The sequence below is a fragment of the Nicotiana tabacum genome, chromosome 1 (genome assembly GCF_000715075.1).
Source record: "Nicotiana tabacum cultivar K326 chromosome 1, ASM71507v2, whole genome shotgun sequence".
Lineage (NCBI taxonomy): Eukaryota > Viridiplantae > Streptophyta > Magnoliopsida > Solanales > Solanaceae > Nicotiana > Nicotiana tabacum.
Window position 1 is genome coordinate 133,122,888 of NC_134080.1, and position 17,751 is coordinate 133,140,638.

General features: G+C 45.0%; 1 protein-coding gene across 1 annotated transcript; it reads right to left on the reverse strand.

Annotated features, from left to right (window-relative positions):
- Window positions 1–342: 342 nt before the first annotated feature.
- LOC107796314 (uncharacterized) lies at window positions 343–3,171 on the reverse strand. Its single transcript, XM_075221211.1, has 2 exons — window positions 2,155–3,171; window positions 343–1,413 (listed from the first exon to the last, which is right to left on the reverse strand). The coding sequence occupies exons 1-2, from the start codon at window positions 3,169–3,171 to the stop codon at window positions 343–345; spliced, it is 2,088 nt and encodes a 695-aa protein (XP_075077312.1).
- Window positions 3,172–17,751: the final 14,580 nt, after the last annotated feature.

Sequence of the window (17,751 nt, forward strand, 5' to 3'; positions counted from 1 at the left end):
AGAAACAACAATCAAATGCACATGAAAGGAACAACCAAAGCCAAACAACTCCACAATTTCTCCTTTTCCCCTTTCAACTTTATTTCATCACATCAATGGTTTCACAACTTTCATATATTTTTATTTCAGTAGTGATTTCGATCACTTTTCCACCCTTATTACCTCGGCCGCCCTTATTACCTCGGCCACCCTTATCACCACAACCCAAACCTTATTACTTCGTGTTGCGGCGCGCAACCCGATCCCATTGGACAATCATATTTCATACAACAACAACAACAACAATTCACAAAGAGTGTTCATAAACATCAATACCAATTTCCAACATATACAATAACCCGTTCACAATTCAAGCCACAACGATAATTGCCCACAACAAGTCGAAATACGAACCCCCAGACTGGCCAATTGATAATACTCCCGAGCCAAAGGCCTCTGATCCACTCCCAAATGAGCCAAACTACCCATGGACTTCCGACTGAAAGCGTTGGCCACCACATTCGCCTTCCCTGGATGGTATAAAATATCTATATCATAATCCTTGATCAATTCTGACCACCGCCGCTGCCTTAAATTCAACTCTTTCTGCTTGAACAAATATTGGAGACTCTTGTGGGCCGAGAACACATCTATATGGACCCCATAAAGATAATGCCGCCATATTTTCAAGGCAAATACAACTGTCGCAAGCTCCAAATCATGCATCGGATAATTCTTCTCGTGATTCTTGAGTTGCCTCGAAGAATATGCTATAACCTTCCCATGTTGCATCAACACACACCCCAAACTGGCCCTGGAGGCATTGCAATAAACCACAAATCCTTCTGTGCCTTCCGGCAAGGCCAATATCGACGCCAAAGTCAATCTTGACTTCAATTCCTGAAAACTTTTCTCACTAACATCGGACCATTGGAACTTAACTGCTTTCTGCGTCAACTTAGTCAAAGGGGAGGCGAGGGTAGTGAATCCCTCCACAAACCTCCGATAGTACCCCGCTAAGCCCAAGAAGCTACGGATCTCCGTCGGGGTCGTGGGTCTAGGCCAATCTTTTACTACCGCAATCTTCTGGGGATCCACCTGAATCCCTTCACTGGAAAAAACATGGCCTAGAAAGGTAACGGACTCTAACCAAAATTCACATTTTGAAATTTTAGCATACAACTTGTGCTGATAAAGGGTCTGCAAAACTGCACTGAGGTGATCGGCATGATCCTCATTGCTCCGCGAATAAACAAGGATGTCCTCAATGAAAACTATCAAAAAAGAGTCTAGAAATGGCTTGAAGACCCGATTCATAAGATCCACGAAAGCTGTCGGGGCGTTGGTTAGCCTAAAAGACATAACCAAGAATTCAAAGTGACCATAGCGAGTTCTGAAAGCGGTCTTAGGAATATCCTGTTCTCTGATCTTCAACTGGTGAATACCCGGACCGTAGATCAATTTTGGAAAAGAACCTCGCACCTTGCAATTGGTCGAACAAATCATCTATCCGAGGCAAAGGATATTTATTCTTGATGGTGACCTTGTTAAGCTGTCGATAATCAATACACATCCGGAGCGACCCATCTTCTTTCTGACAAAAAGAACCGGGGCACCCCACGGTGACACACTTGGCCGTATGAACCCCTTTTCTAATAAATCCTTCAGCTGTTCCTTTAACTCCCTTAACTCCGTTGGCGCCATTCTGCATGGTGGAATAGATATCGGCCGCGTATATGGCAATACATCAATCCCCAAATCAACCTCCCTATCTGGCGGGATCCCTGGAAGCTTGTCCGGAAACACTTCAAGAAACTCATTCACTACTGGCACGGACTCGGTGACAGACACTTCTGAAGTGGTGTCTGCCACCCGGACCAAATGGTAGATACACCCCTTCCTAATCATCTTCGAAACCTTAAGGTAGGAAATAAACCTACCTTTCAGCACCACATCATTTCCTTTCCACTCAATAACCGTCTCATTAGGTAACTCAAGCCTCATGACTCTCGTTCGGCAGTCAAGTTTAGCAAATCACGAATAAAGCCAGTCCATTCCCATAATCACATCAAAATCCACCATTTCAAGCTCAATAAGATCGGTCGTGGTAGCACAACCACATATCATGACAACGCAATTCCTATAAACTTGCGTGAATGTAATAGAATCACCAACCGGAGTCGATATAGAGAACGGCTCATGAAGCTGTTCGGGTTCTACCCCAAAACTTGAAGCAATGAATGGGGTGACATAAGACAAAGAGGACCCCGGATCAATAAGAGCATAACAATCAATGGTCTGAACAGACAAGATACCTGTAGCAACATCTGGGGAGGCCTCTGCACTCTGGCTACCACTCAAGGCGTAAAACAGGCTAGATATACCTCTACCACGAGCTCCACCCCTAACTACTCCGCGCCCTTCTAGGTCTGGAGGACACACGGATGATGTGGAAGCTGAAGAACCGGATGACTGAGCAAATCCCCCACTCATGCCCTGACTGGGCGCACGACAGTCCTGCTGGATATGACCTCTCACCCCGCATCTATAACACAACGGAATATCCAAATAACAAGTCTCGGAATGGAACCTCCCACACTTGGGACATGAAGCCCTCCCCTGCTGCTGTGATCTCCCTCCTGGACGACCAAAATGATAGGGTCTCCTACTGTCCGAACTTGTTCTCAAGTGACTGCCCTGCTGATAACTATGCACAGATGGCGGTGCGCTTGCTGAGGACTGCGCATATGACTTGGACGGCCTTGATGGCCCTCTCCCCGAAACTAGTCTCCCTGAGTGACCCGCTGATCGGGCCCTACTGCTACTCTCCATTTCTGCCCGTATTTTCAACTTCCTAGCCTCTGTGGCCTGAGCGAACCACACAATCTTCCCATAATTCATATCTAAGTGTAAGGCCGCTATAGCAGCCTTATTCACCACCAAAGGACTGCGACATTGAACGAACCACCGAACTCGAGCATCTATGGTCGACACTAACTTAGGAGCATACTTGGACAACCTCACAAACTCCATGTGGTACTCCCAAACACTTATAATACCCTGCTTTAGGACCTCAAACTCTGTGTCATGGGCCGCCATTGTCTCGGCAGGCAAGAAGTGGTCCATGAATGCATCTACAAACTTATCCCATCTAGTCGGTGGTCTTCCCTCCCCACGGTAATCCTCCCACATCTCGAACCACGAATACACTGCTCCCCTCAACCTGTATGAAGCCAACTCAAACCCCTTCCATCTCTGTAGCCTTCATCACTCGAAGTGTTTTATACATTTCATCAAGGAAATCATGCGGATCAACCTCTGGGTCTGTGCCCGTGAACTTTGGATGGGCCAACCGCAGAAACTGGTTGACTCTGGAGCTGGCATAATCTCCCTGTCCACTGGGGGTTGCAGGGGCATCGTGAGATTTCTGGGCCTGAGCAGCCACTAACAAGGTCAACATATTGATGGCTCCTCAAATGTCCCCATCAAAAAACACCGGGACCGGAAGCTGGAATTGCATCAAGATCGAGAATATCAGCAGTAGGGATGGTAGCACCCTCTACCGCAGCTGGAACGGGAATACTTGGATCTGGAATAGATGGTCCAGGCAGATTCGAGACCGGGGAGTCACTCTCACCCACGACATTAGGTATATGATTCACAGCCACACTTGGGGTGACATTGGCCCCGAGGCCTAGTTTAGCTATCTTCTTAGGTGCCATTACTGAACACTTGGAACAGAGCACGAGTTAGATGTAAATACTTCCACTTTTCATTTCACCGCACGATATAGAGTAACAAAGAAGAAGGTAATTTCCTAAATGCCCATGTAGCCTCCAACTTATAGATGTGTTCAACAACACACCGATAAGGAGGACTCTACTAGACATGGCACCGAGACATCCTAGGACACTTTAAAACCTTAGGCTCTGATACAAGGTTTGTCACGCCACAAAAAGCGAGGGGCGCGACCGCCGCTCGATCGGGTAGCCCCCAGCCAAGCGGACTTGGGTGACTTTCTTATTCCACGTGATACCCTGCGTTTCCATTACCCATTAACCAAGTGAAATAGCCATTTATAAGTTTAGACACATTCTTACGAGATTTACATAACATACATAGTTACTTAGCATGGTTTACAAGTTATACTGCCCAAAATACCTAAGTACATAACCCACATTTCCTGTCTACGGAGCCTCTAAATACAACTGAAGAATAATGTAGAATTACCAGCAACAAGGGTCCGGCTATACCTTCACAAGTACCAAAATAAGACTTCCGGGAAGGAAAGCGGCATGAGCCACGCAGGGCCTCGAGAGGAAAGGGGCTCACCAATTTTGTTGACGGGAGGTGAAAGAGTGCTACTGTCGGCGGGCTGGAGCACCTGTTATGGAAGCATCAACAATCATAACACGAATGTAGCGCCCCTGGCAAAAGGGACGTCAGTACATTTGAATTGTACTGCTATTTATAAACAAACTTTACCCCAAGTAAAATCAAGAAATACACCGATAACAAACAGTAATAGAATCAACAATCAAATGCACATGAAAAGAACAACCAAAGCCAAACAACTCCACAATTTCTCCTTTTCCCCTTTTAACATTATTTCATCACATCAATGGTTTCACAACTTTCACATATTTTTATTTCAATAGTGATTTCGATCACTTTTCCACCCTTATTACCTCGGCCACCCTTATCACCACAACCCACACCTTATTACTTCGTGTTGCAGCGTGCAACCCGATCCCACCGGACAATCATATTTCACACAACAACAACAACAATTCCCAAAGAGTGTTCATAAACATCAATACCAATTTCCAACATATACAATAACCCGTTCACAGTTCAAGTCAGAACGATAATTGCCCAGAACAAGTCACGTATGACATTGCCATAGTTGTTTCAATTGTATCAATTACGATTTCTTTCCATCGTTGGTTTCACTGCTCTTACCACGTAACACATTCATACCCACACGCCCTTGTGTTATTGCCATTTTTACTCACACCACTATAACGAAAAACATAACCAACAACGTTCAAGGCACATCAATCACAAGAATTTCACAAATAGTCCACATAAGTAACACATACAAATTACTCGTACACCAACAAGGTGACTTTAAAAAGGTTAAAGTTAGCAATATATACCTGGAGTCAAATTCCCTTATTAACTTCTACTTTCAATTCACCAACAACCTAGTACCGTCAATCTAGTTCATAAGTTAGCACATATAACTTAGAATTAAAGTTCACAAACTCAGCCCGAACTTACTTAGGTTTCCAACCCCTCTTTTGCAAATCTTTAGTTCTACCCAATTCCTCTTACTAGATTATAGGTTTTAAAGGACATGCATGTGTATCTCAACTTCCATTTTCAAGAATTAACGCATGAGAATCCCCCTTTTTGTTTAAATCTGAAAACAATGAAAAAGGGTTGGGGATTTTACCTTCAAGAACGGAGATGAAGACAATTACTTGAAATTCCCCGGCCCGAGTGACTTTGAAGAATCAAATTGATGAAGATAAGACTTTCTCTCTCAAGAATTCTCTCTTCCCTCTCTCAAGTTTTGTTCAAAAAATAGGTTAAAATAAGGGGTTGGGGTGTTTTATTGAAGAAGCAGTCGGGTTTAAAATTTAGAAAATTGGAGCCCCGAGTCAGGTCTACGATCGCAGAGTGGAAATGCGGTCCGTAGAGTGGACCGCAAAAGTGCTCCCAACATCTGAACACACTGCCTGGGTATGCGGTAGAAATGCGATCCGCATACCCGTTCTGCGGTCGCATAATGCACCGCATAACTGCCCCTCTCAAAAATCTCAAGGGATATATGCGACGACTATGTGGTCCGCATATATGTTATGCAATCGCATATCGGACCGCATATTTAATCTCGACCGCCGAATCGCATTTTCTGGAAAACAGTATTTCTTGACTTTTTATAGCATAGATCAGTGCAAAAAAGGGTCCGAACTACAAGGTTTTGAGTACAAGTTTTTCACAGGACCTTACAGGGGGGCCTTGGCAAAGGTTCCTACCTTCGAGGCCCAACTCTGCTTGCCTCATGACAATGCTACAGTTCAAGCGGATATGATCGTGAAGCTCGAGTTCGATGTCTCGAAGGTCAGGACTGAGATAATCGATGCCGGGCCTAAAGCAGCATTAAGTCGAACCAAGGTTGATCAAGAGATGGCAATTCATATGAAGGATGTTGCTGATGCCCAAGCCGAGTTGAAGTGGGCCCTCTATCATGAGAAGAGGATCGAGGAAAATGTTCGTTGCAGATCTCCAAGAGAGATACCCGAGGAGATCGGTGCTAGGGGCTTCGTTCTCTCGAAAGAGTTGGCTCGAGCAAGGGTGGACGAGCGTGATGCTTGATCACTTCTTGGTGGCATCACATAGAGCGAATCTGAGGCTGGCAGGCTGTAGTCGTAGCCTTTTGGAGCGGAGCGTAGATTTCTCCGTTTTTCCATTTTTTATTTGATATTTTAGAGTATGTTTGTAGATGGAAAATGTGACTTTTGCGTATTTAAATAAGAGAAAACTTGAAGCTTTATCTTTTTGTATTTCTTTCTGCATTACTTTCGGCGGACTGAGTATATAAGCCATGAAAATCTGTACATAAAAGGCATAGATGAAAATGGGTTAAAGAAATCCATCTGTAAATGTGAATAGCTTTGTAAATTCTGAAACATTTATATTGTTATGCACGTGTATATAAATGTTGTGCCATGCATGTGTATAGGTGTACATAACATCATCAAGCCACTATGGGCATCCCATCATATCATCTCGGCCACTGTGGGCAACATTGTCAACATATACCAACTGATCAGGTAGTGTTGCATATATAATGCCGTAACCTTTTTTCATGTCCCATATACATACATATATATACATATAAATACATGTATATAACTCCATCTGGTCATGGGTCAATGTACATGTATAAATGTTTACCGTGAAAATGGTAAAAACAATTAAATTTGTAAATGGGATTCTAAAAATACGTGATCTATTTTTATGCTAGTTTTTAGAGCGGTAGATGATAAGAGTATAAAGTATAATGGAGAAATACGAGCTAAAGCGGGGCAGCAATAGAACCGAGATGCTTGCAGCCCGAGCCTTGGACTACTCGATGAAGGACCTAGAGGTTGATATCTGGCTCGAGCTCGAGCTATCGGGGGTAGTCGGGAAGGGGATAACAATTAAGGTATGATCAAACAGAGCTCTTTATTGCCTATACCAAGTAATGAATGAAGAACAAGTATGAAACTAATAATGCTAAGAGCAACCTCGAGCTAGTAAGGATGAGCAAGTTAGAGAGAAGAAAGAGAGAGAGATATATTATTTATCTTGTGGAGAATAGTTGGAGGAACATCAACCCCTTTACAAAGTAGTGTGGGTTTCCTTTATATAGGAGTGGAACACGGTTATAGTACAACATGCATTAGTTGTAAAGTATGGAGATAGGAAGGCTAGACGTGACGCTTCGGCATAGGCTCTGGATAGGCCGGCAGTGTCAGGCTTAGTCGTGTGCCTTGGGAACATCCACTTCTGCTCTAGCCCCGTCCTTCATATTCTTTGAGTCGGGCCTCGAGGAGCCCCAGAGTAGGGGACGCGGTCGCAACTCCGCATCTTCGGGGTCTCAAGGTATTCTTTCGAAGTGTCTTGATAGCGAGAAATTGAGTCCTCTTATTTTGCCGCATACATATAGCCGCATTTCCCACAATAAAGTGATGGGAAACGATTTTGCCACGTGTCTCAACGAGCTTCTTATGGTGACGTATTACCAATGATGCAACCTGTGGCGCGAGCTTTTGCGGCAACCGGGATGTCCCATGAACTTACATATTTGACATCATTTAATGCATCGTAGATTCCGGTTCTCCAAGATTAACACTCCGCCGTCGATTCGGCTCTTCAAAAATGAAGTAATTGCGCTCGCCGGTCAATCTTCCAATGCCTCAATGACCGTGTTGTTACCCCCTATAAATGGGGGTGCTGTGGCGTTATTTTTTCTATCCAAGTACCTTCGTTGGCTAATTTCCATTTCTTTTTATCATCTTCCTCTATCCATGAACATTATGTTTGGGGCTCATGGCCTCAAGGCCGTTCGGCAGTGCTTCCGTAGGCTGTGTTGCGGCCTCTTATCGGAGTTTCTCTTTGTTGAGCATAACTATGTTATCCTGTTGCTGCTGTGTTTGCTATTACGCCGGCTGTTGCTGCCCTTGTTTTCTCGAGATGATGACATACGAGGGTCAACTTTCCTTGCTCGTAACAAGCCCTTTGGATTATATATCACTGCTCAAAAGGGAGCTCGGATTATACACCGCTGCTTACCTTCATACCATGGCTCGATGTGGTGCTCTGCCCCGAGCTAGTAGCTTGCACAGCTAGACGTCCCAAGAAGTGGACTCTAAGTAGCCGTGCAAGCAGGACCGAGGCTCGCTCAGTCCGCTGTCTCTCCGAGGTTCTCTAAGCTTGCAATGGTCCTCTACCCCCGGAGAGCTACAATGTTTTTTCATCCCTCTCTGTTGCTTGCCTTATCCTTTGGGGATATCAATGTGGAAGTCCGGGATGAGGCTTCTAAGGATGTGTGCCCGGAGGCACCTATTGTAGGAGGCGGACATTCGGAGGTAGACCAACCTCTAGTCTTTTATCTCGCGTGTGAACCCTTTTGTTTCTTTCTTTATGCATAAGAACCCCTTGCGTGTTTTTGTAGTTGTATGTAAGAACCCCTCGAGGGCTATTGTACATGGATATTTATGAATATGAAGATACTTCCTTGATTTCTATTTTCGATTCTTGCCCTATTATTTTATACTCTCATGCCCTTCGAGGTCTTTGAATGTTTTCCTTTGTTGTTGACCGCTGATATCTAACTCGGATGTGAGAGTTCATTTCAATCCTCTACCGATTGACATGGATCCTTTCCGAGCCCATCGTCGTACCTCAGACCAAGACTAAATTGATATGATACGCTCTGGCTATCGGGCCCTCCGAGTTGCATGGAGATAGTACGCTGAGTTTTGGAGCTTTTGAGAGTGGTATCCTGAGTGAAGTTCTGCTTCGGGTACTTAGGGGTCTGCCTTGAACTTGATGTAGATAGCCTTTTAAAGCGTAGTGGATAGACTTCTGTTGAGGGGTTGCCAATGCTCAAGCGATGCCTCGAACCCTCCTAGAGCCTTTAGGATCGGAGCTTCGCGTGCTTACTACTCTTTTTAGAAAGAAAAACCATGAGATCGGGTAACGCTTCGAGTTCTATGATGGCATTGAAGGTTTCCCGATGTCTGACTTCTTTTTTGGCAGAGATCCTCCAGGTCAGGAACTACCTCTAGACTAGAGCTGATACAGTTGACTCCTTGAGGCCTAACTTCTTGCCCGATGGATGCCGCTTGGGTCGAGTACTACCCCGGGATCTCTACCGAGGCTGTTGGCCTCCTGGGGCTTACTCTGTATAGGCGAATCGTTGTTGTTTTGCACATATATGTTAGGTTAGTTCTGCTTCTTTGGGAGATCTCATTATTTTGGAGAACTATCCTTCCGCCTTGGCATCGGGTCTTTCGTATCTTCAGGTGCAAAAAGCATTGGTGCACGTACTTGCTTTATCCTGTCAATTCTACTATAGCCATGGCAGCTACTTAGGGGCCGTCCTGGCAGGGAGGGTAGAGTTCCACTCCAAACATTCGGGATCCGCGGGTGTTCACTCTGAAGATTGTGTCTTTGATAAGAGAGGAACATCTGGAGATGGTTAGGAGATACTGCGGATGGAGCAAGGGGATAACGCTGCAAGTGCTTCCCCCGGATGAGAGTATTACGGACTCTGCTAATGCATTGTTGAATGTATACCTATATCTATTCTCATTTGGCCACATTGATAGGGTCATGCTTGATTTATGCTTGAAATATTGAGTTACTTTGGCATTGATACATCCGTCGTTCTAGCGAGTGGTGCTGATGATGAAGTTCTTTGTGGAGAAGGATGGGCTTGAATTCACGCTTAGCCACCTCGTCAGTCTGTACTGGCCCTTTCATCATCGAGCCCTGTTAACCTTGTAGTTCCGCTCGTCCATACCCTTTGTTGTCGATGATGAAGAAGATGGGGATAACTAGTGGGTCAGTCGATTCATCCGGGTTCGGACATCTAACATTATCCCCATGGAGCTCATGCCCTTTCCCGAGGGATGGAATTACGTGCGTGAGTGAAGTGCCTCGTGCTTCCTTAGAATTGCTTATAGTGAAAACCAGTTGAGTAATTATGTCTCATTCCTTTTTGCAGCAACTTCATGGAAGTCGGGAAAAGTTCTCTATATGCCCGACTAGGTTCGGAAGTTGGCAACCCATTCGACTTGCGATGAGCGTAGGTGGCGAGTTGTGTCTCGTGATAGATGGGTAGCGAAATACTAGGGTATGCGCGTACACTACTCCTGCCTTGGTCTTCATATATTTGAGATGACATTTTCCTCTTTCTTTTGTATCGGCTATGCCGTTGTAGGCATCAGGCGGTTCCTTGAGGCAAGGTTGTGCTCTTCCGAAGAGGGGAGGAGTCGTCGGCGTTCGAGCTAAAGGACGATGGTGATAGGAGGTATTCGCTCACGGAGTGTGGTGGAGCTTTTAATGGGGCTCAACGGGCCTGTGTCTTCGAGGAGAGGACATCGCCCGAGCCTGCTATTCCAGAACGGTGGTTCCTCTGAGTGAATATGTTTTGCCCGAGGTTGGTTCTTCCGGGACCAAAGGTGCAGGACCAACAGGAGTGTGCTACGCCTTCGAGGAAGTCTGCCAGCTTCACATCACGGTGAGTTTCGCCGTAGTCTTTCTGTATTTTGCATCTTCCTTTCTTTATCGAGATTTTCTTTTGTAGGACTTTGATAGGCTCAGGTCTGAGCTGCTCAATCATGGGACAAGGCTTCGGAAAGCTCTGGATGATGGTGAGTCCATTAGGTTCCTTGGCGAGGAGAATGATATTGAGTTGATGCACTGGCTATATGAGGCGTATCAAAGCTCGAATTACCAGAGCTATTTGATGGACAAGGTAACCATTCGTAGTACGCGCTTCTCTTTTTTTGACCCTTAAGGTTAATCCTTTTCCCTATCTCAGCTGCAGAAAAAGATGGAGGCTTTGGAGTACCTTACGGGCAAAGCTGACCATGTCGGGAATGCTTGCGATGAACTGAGGGCTCAGGTGCAGGGTCAAGCTTTAGAGGAGAGGGGCTCCTTGGCAAAGGTTCCTGCCTTCGAGGCCCAACTCCTCTTGGCTCGTGAAAATGCAACAGTTCAAGCGGATATGATCATGAAGCTCGAGTCCGATGTCTCGAAGGTCAGGGCTGAGATAATCGATATCGGGCCTGAAGCAGCATTAAGTTGAACCATGGTTGATCAAGAGATGGCAATTCATACGAAGGATGCTACTGATGCCCAAGCCGAGTTGAAGCGGGCCCTCTATCGTGAGAAGAGGATCGAGGAATATGTTTGTTGTAGGTCTCCAAGATATGTACTTTAGGAGATCGGTGCTAGGGACTTCGTTCTCTCAAAAGACTTGACTCGAGCAAGGGCGGACGAGCGTGATGCTTGATCACTTCTTGCTGACGTCACGGAGAGCGAATCTAGGGCTGGCAGGCTGTAGCCTTTTGGAGCGGAGCGTAGATTTCTCCGTTTTTCCATTTTGTATTTGATATTTTAGAGCACGTTTGTAGATGGAGAGTGCGCCTTTTGCGTATGTAAATAAGAGAAAACTTGAAGCTTTATCTTTTTGTATTTCTTGCTGCATTGCTTTCGACGGACTGAGTATATAAGCCGTGAAAATATGTACATAAAAGGCATAGATGAAACATGGGTTAAAGAAATCCATCTGTAAATGTGAATAACTTTGTAAATTCTGAAACATTTATAGTGTTATGCACGTGTATATAAATGTTGTGTCATGCATATGTATAGGTGTACATAACATCATCATGCCACTATAGGCATCCCATCATATCATCTCGGCCATAGTGGACAACATCATCAACATATACCAGCTGATCAGATGGTGTTGCATATATAACGTCGTAACCTTTTTTTCATATCCCATATACATACATATATATACATATAAATACGTGTAAATAACGCCATTCAGTCATGGATCAATGTACATGTATAAATGTTTACCGTTAAAATGGTAACGACAATTAAATTTGTAAATGGGATTCTAAAAATACGTGATCTATTTTTATGCTAGTTGTTAGAGCGGTAGATGCTTAGAGTATAAAGTATAATGGAGAAATACGAGCTAAAGCGGGGTACTAATAGAACCGAGATACTTGCAACCCGAGCCTCGTACTACTCGATGAAGGACCTCGAGGTCGATAGCTTGCCTTGCTCGAGCTCGAGCTATCGGGGGTAGTCGGGAAGGGGATTACAGTTAAGGTATGATCAAACAGAGTTCTTTATTGCCTATACCAAGTAATGAATGAAGAACAAGTATGAAACTAATAATGCGAAGAGCAACCTCGAGCTAGTAAGGATGAGCAAGTCAGAGAGAAGAAAGAGAGAGAGATATATTATTGATCTTGTGGAGAATAGTTGGAGCAACATCAGCCCCTTTACAAAGTAGCGTGGGTTTCCTTTATATAGGAGGGGAACACGGTTATAGTACAACATGCATTAGTTGTAACGTATGGAGATGGGACGGTTGGACGTGATGCTTCGGCATAGGCTCTGGATAGGCCGGTTGTGTCAGGCTTAGCCGTGTGCCTTGGGAACATCCCCTTCTTCTCTAGCCTCGACCTTCATATTCTTTGAGTCGGTCCTCGACGAGCCCCTGGGGAGGGGACTCGGTCGCAACTCCACGTCCTCGGGGTTTCGAGGTATTTTTTCGAAGTGGCTTGATAGCGAGAAATTGAGTCCTTTTATTTCGCCGCATACATATAGTCTCCGCATTTCCCAGAATGAAGCGATGGAAAATGATTCTGACACGTGTCTCAATGAGCTTCTTACGATGACGTAATACCATTGATGCAACCTGTGGCTCGAGCTTTTGCGGCAACCGGGATGTCCCATGGACTTGAGTATTTGACATCATTTAATGCATCGTAGATTTTGGTTCTCCAAGATGAACGCTCTGCCGTCGATTTGGCTCTTTAAAAACGAAGTAATTACGCCCGCCGGTCAATCTTCCAATTACTCAATGACCGTGTCGTTACCCCCTATAAATGGGGGTGCTGTGGCATTATTTTTTCTATCCAAGTACCTTCATTGGCTCATTTCCATTTCTTTTTATCATCTTCCTCTATCCATGAACATTATGATTGGGGCTCATGGCCTCAAGGCCATTCGGCAGAGCTCCTGTAGGCTGTGTTGCGGCCACTTCCCGGAGCTTCTCTATGTTGAGCATAACCATGCCAACCTGTTGCTACTCTGTTTGCTATTACGCCTGTTGTTGCTGCCCTTGTTTGCTCGAGATGATGACATACGGTGGTCAACTTTCCTTGCTCGTAACAAGCTCTTCGGATTATATACCGCTGCTCAAAAGGGGGCTCGGATTGTACACCGCTGCTCACCTTCATACCCTGGCTCGATGTGGTGCTCTGCCCTGAGCTGGTAGCTTGCACGGCTAGACGTCCAAAGAAGTAGACTCTGAGTAGCCGTGCAAGAAGGATCGAGGATCGCTCAGTCCGCTATCTCTCCGAGGTTATCTAAGCTAGCGATGGTCCTTGACCCCTAGAGAGCTACGATGTTTTTTCATCCCTCTCTGCTGCTCGCCTTGTACTTTGGGGATATCAATGTGAAAGTCCAGGATGACGCTTCTGAGGATGTGTGCCCGGAGGCACCTGTTGTAGGAGGCGGACATTCGGAGGTAGACCAATCTATAGGCTTGTATCTCGTGTGTGCACCCTTTTGTTTCTTTCTTTATGCATAGGACCCCCTTGCGAGTTTTTGTAATTATATGTAAGAAACCCTCGAGGTCTGTTGTACATGGATATTTATGAATATGAAGATACTTCCTTGATATCTATTTTCGATTCTTGCCCTATTATTGTATGTTCTCATGCCCTTTGAGGTCTTTGAATGTTTTCCTTTATTGTTGACTGTTGATATCTAACTCGGATGTGAGCGTTCTTTTCAATCCTCTGCCGATTGACATGGATCCTTTCCGAGCCCATCGTCGTACCTCGGACCAAGACTGAATTGATCTGATAGACTCGGGCTGTCGGGCCCTCCGAGTTGCATAGAGATAGTACGCTGAGTTTTGGAGCTTTCGAGAGTTGTATTCTAAGCAAAGGTCTGCCTTGAACTTGACGCAAATATCCTTTTAAAGCGTAGTGGATAGACTTCCGTTGAGGAGTTTCTAATGCTCAGACAATGCCTCGAGCCTTTCTATAGCATTCAGGATCGTATCTTCGCGTGCTTACTCTTCGTTTTTGAAAGAAAAACCATGAGATCGGGTACCGCCTTGAGTTCTATGATGGTATTAAAGGTTTCCCGATGTTTGACTTCTTTTTTGGCAGAGATCCTCCAGGTCAGGAACTACCTCGTGACCACAGCTGATACAGTTGACTCCTTGAGGCCTAACTTCTTGCCCAATGGATGCCTCTGGGGTCGAGTACCACCCCGGGATCTCTACCGAGGCTGTTGGCCTCCTGGAGCTTACTCTGGATAGGAGAATCGTTGCTGTTTCTCAAATATATGTTAGGTTAGTTTTGCTTATTTTGAAGATCTCATTATTTTGGATAACTATCCTTCCGCCTTGACATCGGGTCTTTTGTATCTTCAGGTGCAAAAAGTGTTGGCGCACGTACTTGCTTTAGTCTGTCAATTCTACTATAGCCATGGCAGATACTTAGGGGCCGACCCAGCAGGGAGGGGAGAGTTCCACTCCCAGCGTTCGGGATCCACAGGAGTTTACTATGAAGACTTTGTCTTTGATAAGAGAGGAACATCTGGAGATGGTGAGGAGATATTGCGGATGGAACAAGGGGATAACGCTGCAAGTGCTTTCCCCGAATGAGAGTATTACGGACTCTGCTAATGCATTGTTGAATGCATACATATATCTTTTGCATTTTGCCCCATTGATAGGGTTGTGCTTGATTTTTCCTTGAAATATCGAGTTACTTTGGCATTAATACATTCGTCGTTCTAGCGAGTGGTGCTGATGATGAGGTTCTTTGTGGAGAAGGATGGGCTTGAATTCATGCTCAGCCACCTCGTCAGGCTGTACCGGCCCTTTCATCACCGAGGCCTATTAACCTTGCGGTTCTGCTCGTCCATGTCCTTTGTTGTCGATGATGAAGAAGATGGGGATCAAGAGTGGGTCAGTCAATTCTTCCGGGTCCAGACAACTAACATTATCCCCATGGAGCTCATGCCCTTTCCCGAGGGATGGAATTACGCGCGTGAGTGAAGTGCCTCGTGCTTCCTTAGATTTGCTTATAGTGAAAACCAGTTTAGTAATTATGTCTCCTTCCTTTTTGTAGCAACTTCATCGATGCCGAGCAAAATTCTCGATCTGCCCGGCTGGGTTCGGAAGTTGGCGACCCATTAGACTTGCGATGAGTGTAGGTGGCGAGCTGTGTCCTGTGATAGATGGGAAGCAAAATACTAGGGTATGCGCGTACACTACTCCTGCCTTGGTCTTCATATATTTAATATGACATTTTCCTCTTTCTTATGTATCGGCTATGCCGTTGTAGCCATCAGGCGGTTCCTTGAGGCAAGGCTATGCTCTTCCGGAGAGGGGAGGAGTCGTCATCCTTCGAGCTAAAGGACGATGGTGATAGACGGGATTTGCTCCCGCAGTGTGGTGGAGATTTTAATGGGGCTCAATAGGCCTGTGTGTTCAAAGACAGGACATCGCCCGAGCCTGCTATTCCCGTACTATCTGATTCCAGAATGGTGGTTCCTCTAAGTGAATATGCTTTGCCCGAGGTTGGTTCTTCTAGGGCCGAAGGTGCAAGACCAAGAGGAGTGTGCTCCGCCTTCGAGGAAGTGTGCCAGCTTCATATCACGGTGAGTTTCGGCGTAGTCCTTCTGTATTTTGCGTCTTCCTTTCTTTATCGAGTTTTTCTTTTGTAGGCCTTTGATAGGCTTAGGTTTTAGCTGCTCAGTCATGGGGCTAGGCTTCGGAAAGCTCTGGATGAGGGTGAGTCTATTAGGTTCCTTGGCAAGGAGAATGATATTGAGTTGATGCACTGGCGATATGAGGCGTATCGGAGCTCGAATTACCAGAGCTATTTGATGGAGCAGGTAACCATTCGTAGTCCGCGCTTCGCTCTTTTTGACCCTTAAGGTTAATCCTTTTGCCCATCTCAGCTGTAGAAAAAGATGGAGGCTTTGGAGTAAATTACGGGCGAAGCCGACCACGTCGAGAATGCTTGCGGTGAACTGAGGGCTCAGGTGCAGGATCAAGCTTTTGAGGAGATGGGCTGTCATGCCACAAAAATCGAGGGGCGCGACCGGCACTTGACTGGGTATCTCCCAGCCAAGCGGACCTGGGTGACTTTCCTATTCCACGTGATACCCTGCGTTTCCATTACCAATTAACCAAATGAAATAGCCATTTATAAGTTTAGACACATTCTTACGAGATTTACATAACATACATAGTTACATAACGTGGTTTACAAGTTATACTGCCCAAAATGCATAAGTACATAACCCACGTTTCCTGTCTACGGAGCCTCTAAATACAACTGAAGAATAATGCAGAAATGCCGGCAAGAAGGCTCCGGCTATACCTTACACAAATACCAAAATTAGACTTCCGGGAAGGAAAGCGGCATGACCCACGCAGGGCCCCGAGAGGAAAGGGGCTCACCAATTCAGTTGATGGGAGGTGAAGTAGTGCTACTGTCGGTGGGCTGGAGCACCTGTTATGGAACCACCTACAATCATAACATGAATGTAGCGCCCCCGACAAAAGGGATGTCAGTACGTTTGAATTGTACTGGTATGTATAAACAAACTTTACCCCAAGTAAAATCAAGAAATACACAGATAACAAACAGTAATAGAATCAACAATCAAATGCACATGAAAGGAACAACCAAATCCAAACAACTCCACAATTTCTCCTTTTCCCCTTTCAACTTTATTTCATCACATCAATGGTTTCATAACTTTCATATATTTTTATTTCAATAGTGATTTCGATCACTTTTCCACCCTTATCACCTCGGCCACCCTTATCACCACAACCCACACCTTATTACTTCGTGTTGCGGCGCGCAACCCGATCCCACTAGACAATCATATTTCACACAAAAACAACAACAACAATTCACAAAGAGTGTTCCTAAACATTAATACCAATTTCCAACATATATAATAACACGTTCACAATTCAAGCCACAATGATAATTGCCCACAACAAGTCACATATGACATTGCCACAGTTGTTTCAATTGTATCAATTATGATTTCTTTCCATCGTTTGTTTCAAAGATCTTACCACGTAACACATTCATACCTACACGCCCTTGTGTTATTGCCATATTTACTCACACCACTCTAAAGGAAAACTTAACCAACAACGTTCAAGGCACATTTATCACAAGAATTTCACAAATAGTCCACATAAGTAACACATACCAATTACTCGTACACCAACAAGGTGACTTTACAAAGGTTAATGTTAGCCATACATACCTGGAGTCGAATTCCCTTCTTAACTTCTACTTTCAATTCACCAACAGCCTGGTACCGTCAATCTAGTTCACAAGTTAGCACATATAACTTAGAATTGAATTTCACAAACTCAACCCGAACTTACTTAGGTTTTCA